Source organism: Schistocerca serialis, unplaced genomic scaffold, assembly GCF_023864345.2.
Source record: "Schistocerca serialis cubense isolate TAMUIC-IGC-003099 unplaced genomic scaffold, iqSchSeri2.2 HiC_scaffold_1420, whole genome shotgun sequence".
NCBI classification, from domain to species: domain Eukaryota; kingdom Metazoa; phylum Arthropoda; class Insecta; order Orthoptera; family Acrididae; genus Schistocerca; species Schistocerca serialis.
The window spans coordinates 7,571,192-7,594,464 of record NW_026047648.1 but is presented as its reverse complement, the minus strand read 5'-3'; the positions used below and the strand labels follow the sequence as shown (position 1 = coordinate 7,594,464).

Genomic DNA, 23,273 nt, shown 5'->3' with positions numbered 1-23,273 from the left:
GTGTGTGTGTGTGTGTGTGTGTGTGTGTGTGTGTGTGTGTGTGTGTGTGTCTGTCTGTCTGTATATATATATATATATATATATATATATATATAGACAGACACACACACACACACACACACACACACACACACACTACAAATGAGTGGACATAACAGAGACTCAAATGAAGAAAGAAAGACTAAACTGGACAAGGCATACAAAGTAGTGTGGAATCATTACAACAAGAAGTCTATCTCACAAAAAGCCAAATTACGCCATTACGACACGGTGGTGCTCCCCGAGGCACTATATGCAGCAGAGACCACACTAATCCGAGGGCATACACGTATCAGACAATTAGAAAAAGTAGAACGGAAAATACTTAGGAAAATATTTGGCGCAACTAACAACAATGGAATATGGATCAAGAAACCTACAGAGGAACTGTACAAACATACGGAGACAATCACAGAAAAGATTAGAAAACGCAGACTACAATTCTATGGACACCTATACAGAATGCCATCACACAGGCTGACCAAACAGATCTTTGACTGGGTAACCACTAGAAACAACAAATGGGTGGCAGAGGTAGAAAACGACCTGAACCAGCTCAACATAACAGCAGACACAATAAACGACAGAATAAAGTTCAGAAACATCATTAAGAAAAGTAAACTACATGAGATACAATGCGACAAACGAACAGGCATAAAATGGACCGAAGAACGCAAGCAAAATCACAGCCAGAAGATGAAAGAAATATGGGCAACCAAAAAGGCAATCAAGATGAAGCCGAAGACACGAAGCCGACAAGAAGCATGGACAGAGGACCGGAAACAGAAACACAGCGAGCGAATGAGGGAAGTTTGGGCAGCAAGGAAGGCAGCAAAAGGAACTGGCCATGTAGTTTAGTCCAAATGCGCTCTTTAAGGGCAAAACACCAATAATATATATATATATATATATATATATATATATATATATATATATATATATATATATATATATATATATATATATAAAAACAAAGATGATGTGACTTACCAAATGAGAGTGCTGGCAGGTCGACATACACACAAAATTCAAGCTTTCGCAACAAACTGTTGCCTCATCAGGAAAGAGGGAAGGAGAGGGAAAGACGAAAGGATGTGGGTTTTAAGAGAGAGGGTAAGGAGTCAATCCAATCCCGGGAGCGGAAAGACTTACCTTAGGGGGAAAAAGGGACGGGTATACACTCGCACACACACACATATCCATCCACACATATACAGACACAAGCAGACATATTTAAATATAAACCATCTCAATACCGCTTCCCTCGTGAGATGCGTATATATTTATCCCGGAATTGACCGCCCCGTAGGTGTACTCAATTTAATGACCACACTTCGCTATCCGCGATTTCGTGTAACTAAATGTCCTTTTGTTACTCTGATTGTATACCGTAGTTTTATAAAACTCGCCCCTATATTTTTTTCACAACGCACAATTAGCACTTCTTTACTTGTTTATTACTAAGAGTAAACGAAAAAATGACGCCGTATCATCGGTTTCGTCGATATAAAGCAAAACAGCTCAATATGCCCAATTTTACCTCTTCTTATAGGATCGGCTACCTTACTCATTAATTTACTACATATTATTTCCAACACCACTAAACAGGTATCGCCGTTAGATTTTAATTGTATTCAAAATCATGTTGTTGTTATTATTATTATTATTATTATTATTATTATGACCGATCAAATCGTAACAAATCGAGTGGCGTGTGTTTTTAACGATAGCTTTACACTCGCCCAGCCTTTATTCGTGCAATATTATATATAAATATACAGACTGGACTGAAAGATCAATCTCTCTACCGTAACCAATAGAGGCAAATACGCTATTCGAGTTCGGTTACATCTATCTTGACTCGTACTGTTACTCTGGCCAGAGGGGGCGGAAACTGTGGGGTAACCCGGATCGTCTGGATCCTCCCCTCCACAGCCGGGCTTTTCTGACGTGCACAGATGGGAGTTATCCTCAAAACAAATACTCCACTCCCGAAACCGTCCCAGCCTCGACCTACAGTGACCTACTGTCCCCACTGCCTCCACCAGACAGTTTTCATCCCCTCTGACGTATCGTCTCCACCCTACTCTAGTCCTCTCACTCTCGTCGCTTGTCACCCTCTGCCGACACCCCTGCCCGTCTTTGCCCGCTCCTCTCCTTTTTCGCTCCTTTCCCCCCCACCTCCTCGCCCCACAACCTCCTCGACACTGTGCTCGTCGGCATTCTAGTCCTCGTACACTCTGCCGGACAGCATTCCTCTCCCCACCACCTGTACACCACTATTTCTTCCAATTCCCCTTCCCATGCCGCTACATTGCTGCTCCCATCCCAAGTGATAGGTGGATTTTGGTCTGTGGTGCCGGAGTCGGCGGTTGTGTGTGCGTGAGGTGTGCTCGTGTCTGTCAGTGAGTGTGTGTCTTTCCTTTTCTGAAGAAGGTTTGGCAGAGAGCTAAATGTCTAACTGCCTTTTTTTTGTGCTCGTGTGCAATTGACGCGTCATCATTATGGTGAGTAGCGATGTATCTTTTGTCGATATACAAAAATGTAAACAATACGTAATGATACGTAACAACAGTACAGAAAGGATGGATTGCTACTTGCCCCGTAAGTGAGGTGTTAAGTTGCAGAGAGACACAGTGAAGGAGAATGTTAGAAATATTTCAGCTTTTGAACCGAATCCTCCTCTAGAAGTAGAAAATTGACACACATTCGCCCAAGAGCAACACACACACACATGACCACTGTGTCTCTGTCTCTACGTACTAAGGCTACACATTCTCTATGTGTTGTTGTTGTTGTTTTTTTCAGTCCTGAGACTGGTTTGATGCAGCTCTCCATGCTACTCTATCCTGTGCAAGCTTCATCATCTCCCAGTACCCACTGCAGCCTACATCCTTCTGAATCTGCTTTGTGTATTCATCTCTTGGTCTCCCTCTACGATTTTTACCCTCCACACTGCCCTCCAATAATAAATTTGTGATCCCTTGATGCCTCAGAACATGTCCTACCAACCGATCCCTTCTTCTAGTCACGTTGTGCCACAAACTTCTCTTCTCCCCAATCCTATTCAATACCTCCTCATTAGTTACGTGATCTACCCACCTTATCTTCAGCATTCTTCTGTAGCACCACATTTCGAAAGCTTCTATTCTCCTCTTGTCCAAACTAGTTATCGTCCATGTTTCACTTCCATACATGGCTACACTCCATACAAATACTTTCAGAAACGACTTCCTGACACTTAACTCTATACTCGACGTTAACAAATTTCTCTTCTTCAGAAACGCTTTCCTTGCCATTGCCAGTCTGCATTTTATATCCTCTCTACTTTGACCATCATCAGTTATTTTGTTCTCCAAATAGCAAAACTTCTTTACAACTTTAAGTGTCTTATTTCCTAATCTAATTCCCTCAGCATCACCCGACTTAATTCGACTACATTCCATAATCCTCTATGTACTGAATAGTAATCTATCATCCCCATATTCTTGTCGTTTCATCCTGGACTGTCCGTAACACACCAACAGGTTGTGATACATATGAATTCATAGATTCTCTCGCTCTCTTTCTTTCTATCTGTTTCTTACGCACAAAGTTACAGACTGGCCTTCGTTATACTTACAGGGTTTTCTAACACTAGATGACACAATTCTTAAGGAAACTCGAAAAATTTTCACATTTCTTTTTGTGTCAGTAGGGAGCCAGAGATTGTGACAATAATCACATGTAGAAGTACCAGAATGTTTTGTCACTGATTATCACACTCTGATAGTGCAGTGCACTGTTGATGTAATTTGTTTGTTTTACAGCTGAGTGTCATCTAATAACGTTATAAATCTGTTCCAGGGACTGGAGAGTGCAAACACAACAGTGGACACTGTAAGGTAAGAGGAACATTATTTACAACACATATACAATTCTCTTCACAGGAAAACTTTTAGTCCAAACAAAAAATAGATTCTTCATCTTTGTGCAGTATTCCTTTTCATCACAAAAAAATCACATCGGACAAAATACTTAATCACTTCACTAAAAGAGCCACCTGCTCCCTTTGGCGCACAGTAGACGGTGTATAACTGCTGCTGGGTCGTCGTGTGACCCTCCAGAGCTGACAAGTCGTGGCAGGCGAAGCGTTCTGCGTGTGACCGTCAGCTGTACAGAATCGGTGCAGTCAGACGAGTCGACGTGGTCGTGTGGCGGAACGACAGAAAGGGACTGCGCTGTGACCCTGCTTTTAATGCCCCAGAATTAATGTTTTCTAACCGTCCGTGACATGTTTTTATCGCTTCTATCAAAGTTCCTATGTTCACAATGTCAGTTTGCACCTGATTTCGCATTTACACATTTATAATTTTCCTGCGACTTACGCTTCACGAACCGATGTTTGTGGAGGAAAAAACTGACACAAATGATGCCGGTATGGCGCGGGTCTTCGAGTAATGTACGCAAATGTTGTGCGGTAAGTTTGTTGACACCGGAGCACTCTGTTCAGCAGATCTGAATTGGTAAAAGTGAGAGCAGTTGGTGCTGCTCCCGAGCTGTACTCTGTGTCGTGGCTGGTGGGAGTGTGAGCTAGGTTCACTCGAGTAAGGGTGTCGCGACTGATCACAATTGTTTTCATACCGTCTCTACTGCACATGCACAGCTTTGTCACTGTTGTGATTTGCATAAACTCGAAGGCTTATTTTGTGTGTGTCAGTGTTTGACCACTTGTAACGCTAGCTCACACCTTTGCTCTCTCTCTCAGCACTGCTTAAATGTTTTCGGTTTCAACTAACCTCCTCTTTGGTTTAAATTGTGAAACACAGCACCAGGTACATATTTTTTCAGACTTGCCAAGACGCATTTCAAGAATTTATTCTCCTTGTTGAATGCAGATATTTATGTAAGTAGTTCTTGTGATGGTTTACACACGTGTGTGTGTGTGTGTGTGTGTGTGTGTGTAACCTCAGAAAGATGGCTACTGTTAAAGAGACATAGAACTACACACTTGCAAATATCACAAAAAAATACTAGTATTCGACAATGAGAGCAAATTCTCTAAATGTGTCATGCCGAGCTTGGAAAAATATGAAACCTCTGTAATGTTTCATTATTTAAATAATGAATGATTTCCAAAAATAACTGTTTTGATGCATGAAGCTAAGTCAAATGTTCTTAGATATCAGACAGTGATCTATTCCAGTTACATCAGCAGCTGAACAATACAAAATTCAGATAATGGAAAATCCAGGACGGAGTAGTCATAATATTATGAAAAGGAATGCAGTTCACTGAGTCGCCGTTTCGCCTCTTTTTGCAAATGCTGTGAGGGATCGGTAGCGACAATGCCCGGTGAGGCTTTTTGTGTGGTTCAGGCCGGAGGTGGTTGTGTGGTGTTTTTGGGGTGTCGTCTATGCGACAATAAGAAGAGGTTGTAGCAGTGGTTTTTATTATTTATTGAAAAAGTGTTTGTTCAGAGTGTGTAATTTAAATGTTCTTTGCAAACTAAATGAAAAGGCTGATTTCGTGTTACTGAAAATTAAAATTTTACTTAACATTATAGAAACATTAGTTTTCTTAATGTGACTACTATTTATCTGACCCTTAGACAAGAGTGACTCCGGAGTTTAACTCGCCCCTTTTTATCATAAACTAGCTGTACGTGGCTGTGTCTGAGGTCTCCTTAAATGGAAAAGAAACGAAAGAGGAAGCGCACATTTTTGGAGTACATCCTAATCTCCTCCCCTCTCCCCTCTCTCTCTGTCCATCCCTTTCTTCCTGTTTTCTCTGTCACCCCTCTTCCCATCTCCTCTTCACACTCCTCTCTCACCTCGAGTCTCGTTTATTGTTACTGCAAATTCAGATTCTGTAGTAGTATTCTAATCATAAACCAATAAGCCATAAACGCAACTTTCCTCTTTGCTAACAATGTGAGAAACTGTGAATGTCCGTTAAGTGCAAATCTCTGAAAGATTTTGACCAAATGCTATCACGTTTTGACACGACATTCCATTAGAATGGATGTGAGTTAATATGCCTGTTGTTTTTTTTTTTTTTTTTTTTTTTTTATACAGGATGTACATAAAGTCTGGGGACACTTTAAATTATTTATTGCAGAAGAACCAATCATTGTACAGATATCACACATATGTCATTTTGAAGAGAAACCCTGAAAGTTTCTTTTTCGTGTATACCGCCACACCGTAGTTTGGTAATTTCCCGATAGTCAGCGCTAGTCCCAAATGTGGCGAGTTCAGGTGCAGAGTGGCTTTCTGTGTGTTGGAGTTCGACAAAAACACCAGATCTCAGTTCGTGTGACTTTTGTACCACCTCTACCACGTGATGTAGCAGAGCTCCGGGAGAGAATACTGGAAGCTGCAGAGTGAAAATCTCATTCTGGAAATATCACCCAGGCTGTGGCTAAGCCATGTCTCTGCACTATCCTTTCTTTCAGGACTGCAAGTTCTGCAAGGTTCGCAGGAGAGCTTCTGTAAAGTTTGGATGGTAGGAGATGAGGTACTGGCAGAAGTAAAGCTGTGAGTACCGGGCGTGAGTCGTGCTTGGGTAGCTCAGTTGGTAGAGTACTTGCCCACAAAAGGCAAAGGCCCCGACTTCGAGTCTCGGTCCGGCAAACAGTTTTAATCTGCCAGGAAGTTTCATATGAGCACACACTCTGCTGCAGAGTGAAAATCTCATTCTGGAATACGGGAAGCGACTCCCATAGTCAACGAAGGACAGGTATGGCAAGAATTTGATTACCGTATTGACGTCTCACTCGTGGTTCGCATATTGAAAGTTTGGGGGGGGGGGGGGGGGGAGGTGGGAGGACGACTTTCAGAGTTACTCTTCAATATGCAATATGTATGACATCTGTACGATGTTTAGTTCTTGTACAATAAATAATTGGAAGTGTTCCCAGACTTTATGTTCACCCTGTATATGCGATTATAATTTTTTAATAGTAGGGAAACATAGTCATATATATAGACAAACACACACACACACACACACACACACACACACACACACACACACAGACAGACAGTTGCGTCAAAATTTCAATGTATTCAGTCAAGAACTTTCAGAGGTACACAATTTTGAACAAACAAATAGTTACATTTTTATTTGTATAGATTTGTAATTTTTGAACATCACAGTCACCATATTTTCACAAAGCTGAAGGCAAAACATTGTGAAACTTGAAGATTCTCTTCTGCTCAGTTTCGTTGTCACCGATACCTGCAATTTAATCCCTTGTTATTCAATGTTTACACTAGAACAACTGGAAGTCACGCACAGTAGGTAGGTGCAGTGTAGTGTAGTGTCCTCCGGGAATATTTAATGCTGGCTTCTGATTGAGAAAAAAGTTTTACTATTTATAGACAGTTGTGTTGAAAAGTGATCTAATTTGTTGGAAATGGATAGTGTGCAGGCTCAAACTGGCATTGTGTGTGCGTGCATGTATGGATGCTTTCACACTCCAGCAGCACTCCAGAAAATGATAAGTTTCTCACCTTTTAACACAAGTTCTTCATTTGAAATTTTTACAGTTGTCTAAGAACATAAACTTTTTTTTTTTACACAAACTTAACACTTACCCTTTAAATAAACTTCTAGGCGTAAAATTTCTGTGCACGAGAGATGTAGTAAAAAAATAACTCTTTGTACCACGGAGTTTATACGCCGTTTCTCGCAGTCGACAAAATTCGGCTGACTTTTGAACGGGTTTCTTTTTTATTGCTGCTGCAGGTTAAGTGGGAACTGCTATATAAATCACTTTTCTATTTAACATTTTCGTAATGACACAAACAGACACGTGCTAGCTGCACAGATAATTGTCAGTTACCCAACACAGTTGAGCTAATGCAATGACCCTCATGGGAACATTTTTAAAAAAGAAAACAACTTTCATTACCACTCAGACTGTTTATAGACAAGCAAATTTCTTAATGCTGCAGAGGAAGCAGTAACAGCAAAAACGATTACAATACTTTAGCAGAGGTAGCACAAATTAACGGGCTACCTGTTATGCGAGGTCGACTGGACTAATCGTTTGTTTAACGACAGAACCGCTAGTTCGCCGGAGCGCAGTTATTCTCGATTCTAACCATTTGGTCAACTGTCGAAGGAAAACCGTGGGAAACATTGAACGAGATTCACCGACCTTGTGCTTGTCCTCTTCAGTTACTAATTTTAGTGAGTAAATGAAATCTTTTGAACATTTCCTAATGCCACAAACAAATAGGTGCCCACCGCACAGCTGATCGGCAGTTACCCGACACAGTTGAGCTGTTAGAATGGCCTGAGCCCACTCATTCAGTGTTACTCTGAACTCAAACGGGAAGATTACAAACACTCTGCCACCGATCGCGTTTCCGTTGGCCCACAGCATCAAAAATGGCTCTGAGCACTATGGGACTTCACATCTGAGGTCGTCAGTCCCCTAAAACTTAGAACTACTTAAACCTAACTAACCTAAGGACATCACACATCCATGCCGGAGGCAGGATTCGAACCTGCAACCGTAGCAGCCATGCGGTTCCAGTCTACCGTATCTCCGTATCTTCCTTCATCGTCGGCGTTGTCGTGAGGCACCGTTATACCAAGTGGAAAGCCGCGTCGATCTTAGAGCACTGACAACACACAACGGTCACGATAGCACCTGAGTCCAGAATAGCTGCAGTCGTTAGGATCTACGAAATACCCCCTCTTGACCAGGTTCCCAAAACTTAACTCGTAACGAGATCCCTTCGAAGCAAATTATCATAACGATTGTCTATAAATGCAACGATAAGAAATGTTACAGTTTATGGAATAATAGCAGATACGACCAAACTGTCTTGTTTCTTCTGTTTTATTTAACGTAACTTTGTTCACAGTTTTATTTCGCATTTACCACTCACTCACAATCTGATGTGGAGTATATGCGAGTGCGTGAACCCTGACTCCCAAGTTCCATCAAAACCCTTTGACGAACACTTTTGGTTGCTCAACACCAACAGTCAATGATAATGATACAGTTTTTCTCCTTTTCATAAATTAGAGCCCACTCTCCGCGATATAATAAAACAAACGGTCTCAATACCGCGTCCCTCGTGAGATGCGTATAGATTTATCCCGGAATTGACCGCCCCGTAGGTGTACTCAATTTAATGACCACACTTCGCTATCCGCAATTTCGTGTAACTAAATGTCCTTTTGTAACTCTGATCGTATACCGTAGTTATTAAATACTCGCCCCTATATTTTTCACAATGCACAATTAGCACTTCTTTACTTGTGTATTTCTAAGCATAAACAAAAAACATGACACCATATCATCGGCTTTGTCGATATAAAGCAAAACGCCTCAGTATGCCCAATTTTACCTCTTCTTATAAGATCGGCTACCTTACTCATTAATTTACTACGTATTATTTCCAGTAACACTAAACAGGTGTTTCTGTTATATTTTAATTGTATACAAAAACATATTATTATTATGACCCACCAAATCGTAACAAATTGCGTGGCGTGCGTTTTTAACGATAGCTTTACACTCGCCCAGCCTTTATTCAGGCAATATTATATATAAATATACAGACAGGACCGAAAGATCAATCTCTTTACAGTAACCGATAGAGGCAAATATGCTATTCAAGTTCTGTTACATCTATCTTGACTCGTATTGCTACACTAGACTGAAGCGCCTAGAACCGATCGGCCACTCAGGCTGGCCCCATTGCATCACCTAATCCTAGTGTCGTAGAAAACGCGTGGGAATACTTGGAATGATGGGTGAAGCATCCTCAAAATTTGATAGCTGCGTGGGATTCGGTGGTCAGTGAGTATTTTTAGCCAGTGGTCAGTGAGTATTTTTAGTCGGTTACGGCATACCTGGAAGGCACTCTCTTCTCCACCAAGTTGAGGCCGTTATCGAGGCTCTTGGTGGTGCTACACAGTATTAGTGGGAAGTCCAGCAGGCAGTGGCTGTTGGTGCAATGCACCACATACAGTATTACAAAAATAAATAGATTGTGAACTAAATATTTTGTCTTTCACTACGTTGTCACGAAAAGCGTGACTTAATATTTTGCGTACTGCCTTTATTTAATGCACTGAGATCGAGTATGTCGTTTATATGTTCACAATTTCTGCTAAGTGTTTGTATTACTGCATCGATATGTCCTAGATCTTTTATGCCCCCGTACCACCACGTCGTTGGCGATTTCACAGCTCAGCCGATCCACCTCTGTGTTGCAAATGTTTTGAGTGAAATGCGCAGTCGATGTGCTGCTGTTTTCACGTCAATTCTACCACCATTGAGAGTTATTTAGTTCTCGGGGACTTGTAAAATACCCGGGTTTGTGTGTCGTCGCTGTGCAGCCTGTGAAAAGGATTGTGGGAGACTCCCAGATAAATTCCAAACCACAGTGCAGTTTTAATACCGATATATTTCCAGGACTCTGGTGTCCGAGTCCGGTGAACTGTACCGGTTACGTCACGTGTACACAAAAGTTGACATCAAACGACACAGAGTTCACGCCACAAAAGTCAGCAAACGAGTGAGCCTACAATACGTGCGATCGCAGCCGTAGCCAAAAAACGAACGAGTGCCCCCCCAAGAGGCGCCTGCGCGACCTCTATTAATACTTTTGTTAACAATTACATACATTGAAAATTACAGTTTTATGTAAAATCACAGTTAGAAGTTAAACCGAATATGAGATACACATTGCTAAAAATTTACAATCTCAGTGCTGAACAAGGTGAACCTATTTTCAACTTAGTTACGAGTTAATATAACATTATCCGACCAATTATGTTACAGGTAACAATTACATTTCTAAATTAGTGTATAACATATCAAATAGTTCCCGAATTTTAGTGCTAACATATACCGGAGATTCAATTAACGTGCTTTATTTGTACGTTCTATTTAACTTGCTGTAGTGATTTTATAATTATAGGTTTACTGGTACATCCAGACCGTGTGCTCGATTTCTTTCGATCAGTTACAGTATTAATTTCACATTTATATTGCGTTTCTCACATAAGAACAATGTTAAATGCTTTTGGCACATTCAAAATGCACACGGTGGCTTTTGCACGTACGGTTTCAGCAAAGCATCGTTTTTGAATTATATGTATGCTGAAATAGAATATTGTGTCTGGCCAATTCTCCCTTCCACAAATGCTATATTACACATTAGACATTTACATTTATCATGACAGCGTTGTTTTATATATCACGGTGGTTATTTATGTATGTAATTTGGAAACAGGTCACTTTACATTTTGTTGTTTATGTCGAAATGACTGCATTTGAAACAGTTATTTAGTTATTCACATTGGACAATTACGACTGGTGTTTATCTTTAATGCTTGTTTAGCATTTGAGAAATCTTTCACGCAGGAGGATCCTACAAAAATACCGCCATTTCGGTCTCGTACTGATTCCTGTATGGAGGACATAGTGATAGACATCCCTGGGGTTGTGAAGCAGCTGAATGGGTTGAAAATAAATAAATCGCCAGGTCCTGAAGGGGTTCCAGTTAGGTTTTACAGAGACTACTCTACTGCATTGGCTCCTTACTTAGCTTGCATTTATCGCGAATCTCTTGCCCGACGTAAAGTCCCGAGCGACTGGGAGAAAGCGCAGGTGACGCCTGTATATAAGAAGGGTAGAAGGACGGATCCTCAAAAATTACAGACCGATATCCTTAACATCGGTTTGTTGCAGGATTCTCGAACATATTCTCAGTTCGAATATAATGAATTTCCTCGAGACAGAGAAGTTGCTGTCAATGCATCAGCACTGCTTTAGAAAGCATCGCTCCCGCAAAATGCAACTCGCCCTTTTTTCACATGACATGTTGTGAACCACGGATGAAGGGTATCAGACAGATGCCATATTCCTCGACTTCCGGATAGCGTATTTGGGCGTAACAGTGCAGAGTGATATGAAGTGGGACGAGCATGTAATGGCAGTTGTGGGAAAGGCGGATAGTCGTCTTACGACCTGTTCTCGAGTACTGCTCGAGCGTTTGGGATCCCTATCGGGTCGGAATGAGGGAGGACATAGAAGCAATTCAGAGGCGGGCTGCTAGATTTGTTACTGGTAGGTTCGATCATCACACGAGTGTTACGGAAATGCTTTAGGAACTCGGGTGGGAGTCTCTGGAGGAAAAGAGGCGTTCTTTTCGTGAATCGCTACTGAGGAAATTTAGAGAACCAGCATTTGAGGATGACTGCAGTACAATTTTACTGCCGCCAACTTATATTTCCCAGAAAGACCACAAAAATAACATAAGAGAGATTAGGGCTCATACAGAGGCATATAGGCAGTCATTTTTCCCTCGTTCTGTTTGGGAGTGGAACAGGGAGAGAAGATGCTAGTTGTGGTACGAGGTACCCTCCACCACGCATAGTATGGTGGATTGCGGAGTATGTATGTAGATGTAGATGGGTTCTGATAGGTAGCAGTGAGATACAGTAATATTTCAAGTGACACAATGAACTGTTACAAATCGGTTACTTCGAGATCAGCTTCGAGCCGGACACCCTGTCGTAGCTCGCATTCCGTCGACAGCTAACCGCCACCGTTTGCGACTTCATTGGCGTCGAGCGAGAGCTCACCGGAGGCCAGGGCAGAGGTCCATCGTGTTTTCTGATGACAGCTGGATCTGCCTCAGTGCCAGTCGAAGGCCTGCAGCCGGCCTGTCTGCCTACTAGACACGCCGGACCTACACCCGGAGTGCGATTTCGTACGACAGCAGGAGCACCCTGGCTGCAGATTTGTACGTCAGTCTGGTGATTCGACCTGTCGTTCTGCCATTTGTGAACAGTATTCCAGGGAGTGTTTTCGAATGCTCGCCAACATACAAATGCTTTTGACTGTGTTGACCACAAAATATTACTGCACAAGTTGGACAATTATGGAGTAAGGGGAGTAGCTTACAATTGGTTCGCCTCTTACTTTAAGAACAGAAAGCAGAAGGTAATTCCCCGCAATATTGAGGGTGGTAGTGATGTTCAGTCCCAATGGGGCACCGTTAAGTGGGGCGTTCCCCAAGGGTCGGTGCTGGGGCCACTGCTGTTTCTTATTTATATAAATGATATGCCTTCTAGTATTACAGGTGATTCAAAAATATTTCTGTTTGCTGATTACACCAGCTTGGTAGTGAAGGATCTTGTGTGTAATATTGAAACAGTATCAAATAATGTAGTTCATGAAATAAGTTCGTGGCTTGTGGAAAATAATTTGATGCTAAATCACAGTAAGACTGAGTTTTTACAGTTTCTAACTCATAATTCAACAAGAACCGATATTTTGATCAGACAGAATGGGCATATTATAAGCGAGACGGAACAGTTCAAGGTCCTAGGCATTCGGATAGATAGTAAGCTGTTGTGGAAAGCCCGTGTCAGGATCTTGTTCAGAAACTAAATGCTGCTTTATTTACCATTAGAACAGTCTCTGAAATAAGTGAAAGTTCAACACGAAAAGTAGTCTACTTCGCATATTTTCATACGCTTATGTCGTATGGTATTATTTTTTGGGGTAATTCTTCTGATTCAAGAAGGGTATTTTTGGCTCAAAAACGGGCTGTTCGAGCTACGTGTGGTGTAAGTTCGAGGACCTCTTGTCGACCCCTTTTCAATAGTCTGGGAATTCTGACATTGCCCTCGCAGTATATATTTTCTTTAATGTCCTTTGTTGTTAGCAACATTAGCTTATTCCCAAGAGTTAGCAGCTTTCACTCTGTTAATACTAGGCAGAAATCAAATCCGCATGTGGACTGCACTTCCTTGACTCTTGTGCAAAAAGGAGTGCAGTATTCTGCTGCATCCATTTTCAATAAGCTACCACAAGAACTCAAAAAGTCTTGTAGTAGTTAATAAAAAAGAGAAGAAAAATAAGAGAGAAGAAAAGATGTTGAAAATGTGGAATAAATCGTGAATAAAAAAAAAGGGGTTTTAAAATCGTAAATGACCGCGAACAAAAAGGGAAAGAATGAAAAGCAAATCGGACTTTGTATTACGGAAAAGCTATTGTTGGGGTGGTCCTTGTGGCGTTTTTGAGCAAAAGTTAAACCAATTTCCACTACAAAAGTTATTGAAAAGAAACAGAGAATAACAGAATGTAACTGACAAGGGGAAGTGGCGTAGACGAGAGATCATCCTTTACCAGATTAACTTATCTTCTTTCGGGCGGCGTCCACGTCTTCAAAAATCTCCTTCATTTCAGCGTGAAAAAATCTGCTCCGAAAGCTTGCAATAGTCCAGGGATCACTAATTTATACCAATTAAAATCATCTTGATACTGTATGCAATTTAATTCACTTTGCTACTTCCATCCACCGAATTTCTTAGTAACTTCCACAATGTCTACACATTACAATCAGATCAAGATTAGCCATTAAGTTTTTACGTCAGCATCCGATCACGCCTGCCTTAAGCTACGGCTATCAAGAGACAATTGAAAACGGACAGGAAACAAAAAAAGGTTACAATTTTAGTATTTTCTCTGCCGTCGAGCACTCATACCGCTGCGACGGGATATTTTTTATTTGAGGGAACGAGTGTAGCGCGGCGAAATTCAAAGTCCCGCTACAGTCTTAGCAGTAGCCCAAACACTTTTAAGTCTAAACCGAAGAGTTTCCTCACGGCTCACTCCTATTCTGTTGAGGAGCTCCTGGAAGAGCTAAAAAATTAAGCAAATTCCAGTGTTACATTGTTGATTTTCTCTATTTAAACTTACGAATTGTCGCCTGAATATGTTACTTACATTTCATTTTATCTGTTTCTACTATCGTCTTATAATTTCATGCATTGACTCGTTCCATGACCATGGAGACTTCTCCTTAATTTGGGCCCACGGAACAATAAATAAATAAATAATGCTCTCGTAATCCTACACGCTCTACGGGGTCTCGACAATTCCGCCGGCCTGCTCCTTCGCGAGATCTGTCTCCGGTTTAACATGTATTGGACTTTGTCGAGTGACAACTCCACTGTCATCCGTAGACAGCATTAACTTTCGCCGTATTGACCGACCGAGTACAATATTTAGTCCCACAAACTGACATCTGTACAACAAAATGCGTGCACGTTTGCATTCTCGCACTTAACATACTCAAAGTTGCACCAGTTATCATTGTACTGGCATTTCACATTTCCAGCGGCTTTTCTCGTGCTTACATTAGCATGTGATCTTGCAGTGTTAATCAGTTAACTGTGTTACCTAGACAAATTTATTCCTAAAATTTCATTACTGTACATTAATTATCTTTTGGTGTTGTAATCCCCCTCCCACCTGTCAGTGTATCTGCATTCGAGGTGAACCGACAGTCTCTCTACAACTCGTCGATTGTCCACAAGTATTCCTGTCTGGTAGTTTTGCAGTCTTCCAGTAGACAGCAGCGTCTTCTGCAAAACGCCTTCTGGAGCCCCCAACAGGCCAGTAATAATTTGTAAATGATAGTATCCTCTACAACACTCCGTTGGCGTACTTGAAAAATTACTTTACATCTCATTCCATCGAGAACGTCGTATCGAGTTCTGTCTGTCGAGAGGTTTTGAATTCGGTCATAAATCTGGTCCAGTACTCACTAAGCTTGTATTTTGTTCACTGAACAACAGGAACACTACCGAATGTCTCCCAGGTGTCTAGCAGCACGGCTCGAACACACGTCACTCTGGATCATGTAGACAGACGGAGCTAGCCGAGTTTTGCAAGATCTCTGTTTGCGGAAACTGTGTCAATTTTTATAGAAATTTTCATTCTATGAAGATAAACATAGCCAACGCCTTGCAGACAAACAAAAACTACGCGAAGCGAAATGTAGTGTGAGGAGGGCCATGCGAGGGGCGTTCAGTGAATTCGAAACTAAAGTTCTACGTACTGACTTGGCAGAAAATCCTAAGAAATTTTAGTCTTATGTCAAAGCGGTAGGTGGATCAAAACAAAATGTCCAGACACTCTGCGACCAAAATGGTACTGAAACAGAGGATGACAGACTAAAGGCCGAAATACTAAATGTCTTTTTCCAAAGCTGTTTCACAGAGGAAGACTGCACTGTAGTTCCTTCTCTAGATTGTTGCACAGATGACAAAATGGTAGATATCGAAATAGATGACAGAGGGATAGAAAAAAAAAAAAATTAAAATCGCTCAAAACAGGAAACACCACTGGACCTGACGGGATACCAGTTCGATTTTACACAGAGTACGCGAAGGAACTTGCAGCGGTGTACCGTAGGTCTCTAGAAGAGCGTAGCGTTCCAAAGGATTGGAAAAGGGCACAGGTCATCCCCATTTTCAAGAGGGGATGTTGTACAAATGTGCAGAACTATAGACCTATATCTCTAACGTCGATCAGTTCTAGAATTTTAGAACACGTATTATGTTTGAGTATAATGACTTTTCTGGAGACTAGAAATCCACTCTGTAGGAATCAGCACAAGTTTTGAAAAAGACGGTCGTGTGAAACCCAGCTCGCGCTATTCGTCCACGAGACTCAGTGGGCCATAGACACGGGTTCCCAGGTAGATGCCGTGTTTCTTAACTTCCGCAAGGCGTTCGATACAGTTCCCCACAGTCATTTAATGAACAAAGTTAGACCATATGGACTATCAGACCAATCGTGTGACTGGATTGAAGAGTTCCTAGATAAAAGAACGCAGCATGTCATTCTCAATGGAGAGAAGTCTTCCGAAGTAAGAGTGATTTCAGATGTGCCGCAGGGGAGTGTCATAGGACCGTTGCTGTTCACAATATACAGAAATGACCTTGTGGATGACATCGGAAGTTCACTGAGGCTTTTTGCGGATGATGCTGTGGTATATCGAGAGGTTGTAACAATGGAAAATTGTACTGAAATGCAGGAGGATCTGCAGCGAATTGATGCACGGTGCAAGGAATGGCAATTGAATCTCAGTGTAGACAAGTGTAATGTGCTGCGAATACATAGAAAGAAAGATCCCTTATCATTTAGCTACAATATAGCAGGTCAGCAACTGGAAGCAGTTAATTCCATAAATTATCTGGGAGTATGCATTAGGAGTGATTTGGAATGATCATATAAAGTTGATCGTCGGTAAAGCAGATGCCGGACTGAGATTCGTTGGAAGAATCCTAAGGAAATGCAATCCGAAAACAAAGGAAGTAGGTTACAGTACGCTTGTTCGCCCACTGCTTGAATACTGCTCAGCAGTGTGGGATCCGTACCAGATAGGGTTGATAGAAGAGACAGAGAAGATCCAACGAAGAGCAGCGCTCTTCGTTACAGGATCATTTAGTAATCGCGAAAGAGTTACGGAGATGATAGATAAACTCCAGTGGAAGACTCTGCAGGAGAGACGCTCAGTAGCTCGGTACGGGCTTTTGTTGAAGTTTCGAGAACATACCTCCACCGAAGAGTCAAGCAGTATATTGCTCCCTCCTACGTATATCTCGCGAAGAGACCGTGAGAATAAAATCAGAGAGATCCCGACAATCCTTCTTTCCACGAACAATACGAGACTGGAATAGAAGGGAGAACCGGTAGAGGTACTCAAGGTACCCTCCGCCACACACCATCAGGTGGCTTGCGGAGTATGGATGTAGATGTAGATGTAGATTTCGTAATGGGTGACAATAAATCACGTTCTACTCCAGACTGACATCTGTGACATACTACTGAATTACGTCTGTCTTTATTGCAGTACTCTTTGAAAATTGAAATTAGCAGCACTTCTGTGCAGATGTTTTTCTCTGTTGCTGTCACCGGTCATTAATCCGAAGACTATTTTGATGCAGCTCTCTGAGTTAATCTATTCTGTGCAAGTTCCTTCGTTTTGGCACAACCACTGCAACTTTAATTTCCGTAATGTTCTCGTGGCAAGCTTCTCACTAAATACACTGCTCTTTCTCGGATCTTCTCAGCCTCTCCCGTTAATCCGACTCGGTCAAGGATGCTGCATTCGTCTCGTGGACTCCCTCTACGAGGCTCCCTCCGTTGCCAAACTGACAATTCCGTAGATGCCTCGGGCTGGTCCTGTCAAAAAGTAATAGTTTTTGTAACCGCACGAAACCATTTTTAGATGACAGCTTCTAGCATATCCTGCTTCATCAGAAAATCACCAAAAATTGATTCTTTCGTGAAAAATTAATTCGGAGGGAAATTTACCTGGCCAGATGACACAAAACACATCGCCACCTGTCGGCAGTGAAGTGGACGATGTCAGATCAATCGTGAAAGACTTCTTGTAGCTGTATTGTATACTTACTTAATGCTGGCTCGACAGGCCTCGGGTACTTAATTTGTTCCATCCGGACACACTTCCTTCGCTACTTTTATTTTATTATTTGGAGACACAAACCAAAGTTGTAAATGTCAGGCACTGCTGTAGATACATTACCCACTAATATACAAAGTCCGACTCGTGTATTGACTGCAACAGTCACTTCCTGGTAGTCTCACCCACTTACATGTTTATAAAAATCTAACTATCAGCTTATTATGGTGTATTGTTGTTTAGATTGTGTGCCATTCCTTCTGTAATTTTACATCAGTTTTGTATTATTTGCTATATGGTAAAATACTCAGTTTTTTTCGTTTTTTCTTAAGAGTCACAGTTTCTTGTGACAGAATAGTATTACTTATAATGAATTTTAAATTTGTTGCGTCACTTAACATTTTCTGGAATATTATAACTTTACCGAGCGAGGTGGCGCAGTGGTTGGCACACTGGACTCGCATTCGGGAGGACGACAGTTCAATCCCGCATCCGGCCATCTCGATTTAGGTTTTCCGTGATTTCCCTAAATCGCTCCAGGCAAATGCCCAGATGGTTCCTTTGAAAGGGCACGGCCGACTTCCTTCCCCGTCCGTCCCTAACCCCGTGAGACCGACGACCTCACAGTTTGGTCTCTTCCCCCAAACAACCCAACCCAACCCATTATAACTTATTTCATTACTGTCCGGCTTCTACAGTTACTCACATGATTTTGACTATTTAACGTTGATTGGAACGTGAAAGTAATTTTGTATTTAATACTAGAGCTACAGTTTATGGTGAATTTGAAATTTAGTTAGAAATTTAGTTAAAGTAAGCAATGGACTGCCCCACGCATCCGTATTTTTACCAGACGTTATTATTTTAGTCGATTATTGCATTCGAGATTAAAATGGCGAAAAACTTTTATGAAGAATAATCAGAAGTGATAACTGTTGTTGCTGTGGTCTTCAGTCCAGAGACTGGTTTGATGCAGCTCTCCATGCTACTCTATCCTGTGCAAGCTTCTTCACTACCCAGTACCTACTGCAACCTACATCCTTCTGAATCTGCTTAGTGTATTCATTTCTTGGTCTCCCTCTACGATTTTTACCCTCCACGCTGCCCTCCAATACTACAGGGTGATTCAAAAAGAATACCACAACTTTAGGAATTTAAAACTCTGCAACGACAAAAGGCAGAGCTAAGCACTATCTGTCGGCAAATTAAGGGAGCTATAAAGTTTCATTAAATTGTACATCTGTTCGCTTGAGGCGCTGTTGACTAGGCGTCAGCGTCAGTTGATGCTAAGATGGCGACCGCTCAACAGAAAGCTTTTTGTGTTATTGAGTACGGCAGAAGTGAATCGACGACAGTTGTTCAGCGTGCATTTCGAACGAAGTATGGTGTTAAACCTCCTGATAGGTGGTGTATTAAACATTGGTATAAACAGTTTACAGAGAATGGGTGTTTGTGCAAAGGGAAAAGTTCTGGACGGCCGAGAACGAGTGATGAAAATGTAGCACGCATCCAGCAAGCATTTGTTCGCAGCCCAGGAAAATCGACTCGCAGAGCTAGCAGAGAGCTGCAAATTCCACAATCAACTGTATGGAGAGTCCTACGAAAAAGGTTAGTTATGAAACCTGAACGTCAACTACCCGAGGCGATGGATCGGCCGCCAGGCAGCCCGTGACAGAGCACGTCATCACTGGCCTCCAAGAAGCCCTGATCTTACCCCCTGCGATTTTTACTTATGGGGGTATGTTAAGGATATGGTGTTTCGGCCGCCTCTCCCAGCCACCATTGATGATTTGAAACGAGAAATAACAGCAGCTATCCAAAGTGTTACGCCTGATATGCTACAGAGAGTGTGGAACGAGTTGGAGTATCGGGTTGATATTGCTCGTGTGTCTGGAGGGGGCCATATTGAACCTCTCTGAACTTGTTTTTGAGTGAAAAAAAAAAAAACCTTTTTAAATACTTTTTGTAATGATGTATAACAGAAGGTTATATTATGTTTCTTTCATTAAATACACATTTTTAAAGTTGTGGTATTCTTTTTGAATTACCCTGTAAATTGGTGATCCCTCGATGCCTCAGAACATGTCCTACCAACCGATCCCTTCTTCTTGTCAAGTTGTGCCACAAACTCCTCTTCTCCCGAATTCAATACCTTCTCATTAGTTATGTGAATTACTCATCTAATCTTCAGCATTCTTCTGTAGCTTCTATTCTCTTCTTGTCCAAACTATTTATCGTCCACGTTTCACTTCCATACATGGCTACACTCCATACAAATACTTTTCAGAAACGACTTCCTGACGCTTAAATCTATACTCGATGTTAACAAATTTCTCTTCTTCAGAAACGCTTTCCTTGCCATTGCCAGTCTGCATTTTATATCCTATCTACTTTGACCATCATCAGTTATTTTGCTCCCCAAATAGCAAAACTACTTAACTACTTTAAGTGTCTCATTTCCTAATCTAATTCCCTCAGCATCACCCGACTTAATTCGACTACATTCCACAATCCTCATTTTGCTTTTGTTGATGTTCATCTTATATCCTCTCAAGATACTGTCCATTCCGTTCAACTGCTCTTCCAGGTCCTTTGCCGTCTCTGACAGAATTACAATGTCATCAGCAAACCTCAAAGTTTTTACTTCTTCTCCATGAATTTTAATACCTACTCCGAATTTTTCTTTTGTTTCCTTTACTGCTTGCTCAATATACAGATTGAATAACATCGGGGAGAGGCTTCAACCCTGTCTCACTCCCTTCCCAACCTCTGCTTCCCTTTCATGCCCCTCGATCCTTATAACTGCCATCTGGTTTCTGTACAAATTGGAAATAGCCTTTTGCTCCCTGTATTTTACCCCTGCCACCTTCAGAATTTGAAAGAGAGTATTCCAGTCAACATTGTCAAACGCTTACTCTAAGTCTACAAACTATCTATGTAAAATTGAAAGACAATGCAAAGGATGAGGAATTAAATTATGAATATGAAATACTGTATGTGTATCAGATTGTATATTAGCTTTGCATATCCTGTTGCATTACTACTACTATTACTACTACTACTACTACTACTACTACTACTTCATATTGCAAGTTATGTTACAAGCAGAAATATGAAATGTGGACATGTTACCAGATTTTCTAATGGACTTTCTGCGTAATTTTGCAGGTTTATTGTGCAAGGCCAGGATAGGCCTCCTCCTATCGACAAATGTACCTCGGTATGCACCAGAATTGACGGGACTGCAGGCACACGAGGGATCGGTGGCGGCCAGCAGGTACGCGAGAGGAACAAAAGGAACACGCGCGTACTGTCGGTAAAGGTAGTGTTCGCACAGAGGCGGGGTCGAGTCGATACCCTCGAGGAGACCCGTCCCGCACCGAGCGCCGCGGTAAGTGACGGGAGGTGCGGGGAAGCGTCCGACAGCGGTCGTGGCTGTGACCCGGTCGACGGCAGTCGCGAGGTACCGTCCCGGTCGGGGGGCGACGCGGCTCCACCTGCCGGACGCGAGACGTACACGTGCGACGACGGGGAGCCCCCGAGTACGCCCGCACGGAGGCACCGGTGGACCTGCGAGACGTGCCAAGCGCCCTGCCGCAGCTTCCACGAACTCAGGGTGCACTGCTGGAAACACCAGGGGAAGCAGGTCTACGGCTGCGACCACTGCACCAGGAAGTTCGCACGCCGCAACAGCCTGAAGCGCCACTCGCTCCAGCACATGCTGCTGTGGCCCTACGAGTGCGGCGTGTGCTACAGGCGGTTCGTCAACAACACCCACCTGGCGCACCACTCGCTCGCGCACGAGGGCAGCCGTCCCTACCAGTGCGACTCCTGCGGCAGGACGTTCTCGCGGAGCAGAGACTGCAAAATGCACTACCGCGCGTGCGTCGGCGAGCGGATCTACTGCTGCGACGTCTGCGACAAGAAGTTTGCCAGCGAGAGCGGCCTCCGGCACCACGGGCGCCTCCACTCCTTGCGGCAGTGTTGAGACCGTCTCTCTGCACAGTCGGGAAGGCGACTGGGGGGGATTCTGCCGACGGTGCGAAAATGCGCCCTCGTAAACCTGCCGTGCGTGTTCGCACTGCAACGTTCTCTTTCGTATAATCACTGTTGTAACAATAAGTCTGTAGTAAAGTGAAATTGTACCGAACTAATGAACTACTTCGACAGAAATAATCGATTTTTGAAAATACGATGCCATCGGTTATATAAAATAATCTCGCCGAGTGGCAGCAGGCGAACACGCGTATAAAAAGTATTACAGTTTGTGAGCTTTAACAGCCAGTGACTCCTTCTGCAGCAGGGTTGAAGGGGAAGCGAGAGGGGTGAAGGAAAGGGACCTGTGAGGTTTGGGAAAAGGGGCAGTGTTTGGAAAAGTTGCCCGGAAGCCCGGACCGGCGGATTCTTTACAGGTGGGATGAGAAGGGAAGACTCATTGTTGGGGACTGCCAGCACTAAAAAAGATGTAGGAGCAAGCTGTCAGTTAATATAGGTGGTACAGACAAATAAACGAGTGGAGTAGCTCATAATGTAGAAAACAGACAGCAGAGACAGACAAGAGGGTTACATAAAGGAGGAACGGTGGCCATACGGGCTAATATATCGACGGAAATAATCAATTTTTGAAAATACAGTGTAATTGGATAGATGAAATACTCATCGAGCAGTGGCGAGAAACTAAAATTAAATTGAGGTCCGCCCGAACGGGCCACAAAGGCACCGACCGGCCGCCGTGTCGTCCTCGGCCCGCAGGTGTATTTTGATGGAGATACGGAGGGGCACGTGGTCAGCACACGACTCTCCCCGGCCGTACGTCAGTTTACGAGACCGGTGTCGCTATTTCTCAGTCGAGTAGCTCCACAGTTTGTCTCACGAGTGCCGAGTGCACTCCGCTTGCCGACAGCCCTCTGCAGACCGGACGGTCCCCCGTCCGAATGCTATTCCGGCCCGCCGATCTGTCTGGAAGCGGTATTACTATTGCAGCGAGGCCGT

At 42.7% G+C, this 23,273-nt stretch overlaps 1 protein-coding gene across 1 annotated transcript in view; it reads left to right on the top strand.

The window, feature by feature from the left end:
• Positions 1-22,296, top strand: part of LOC126443026 (GDNF-inducible zinc finger protein 1-like) — a 115,818-nt gene extending 93,522 nt beyond the window's left edge. The window contains exons 11-12 of the mRNA XM_050090873.1: positions 3,886-3,923; positions 21,450-22,296. Coding sequence (XP_049946830.1) covers positions 3,886-3,923; positions 21,450-22,269 — 858 coding nt within the window. The 3' untranslated portion in view covers positions 22,270-22,296. The remainder of the gene's footprint in view (positions 1-3,885; positions 3,924-21,449) is intronic.
• Positions 22,297-23,273: the final 977 nt, after the last annotated feature.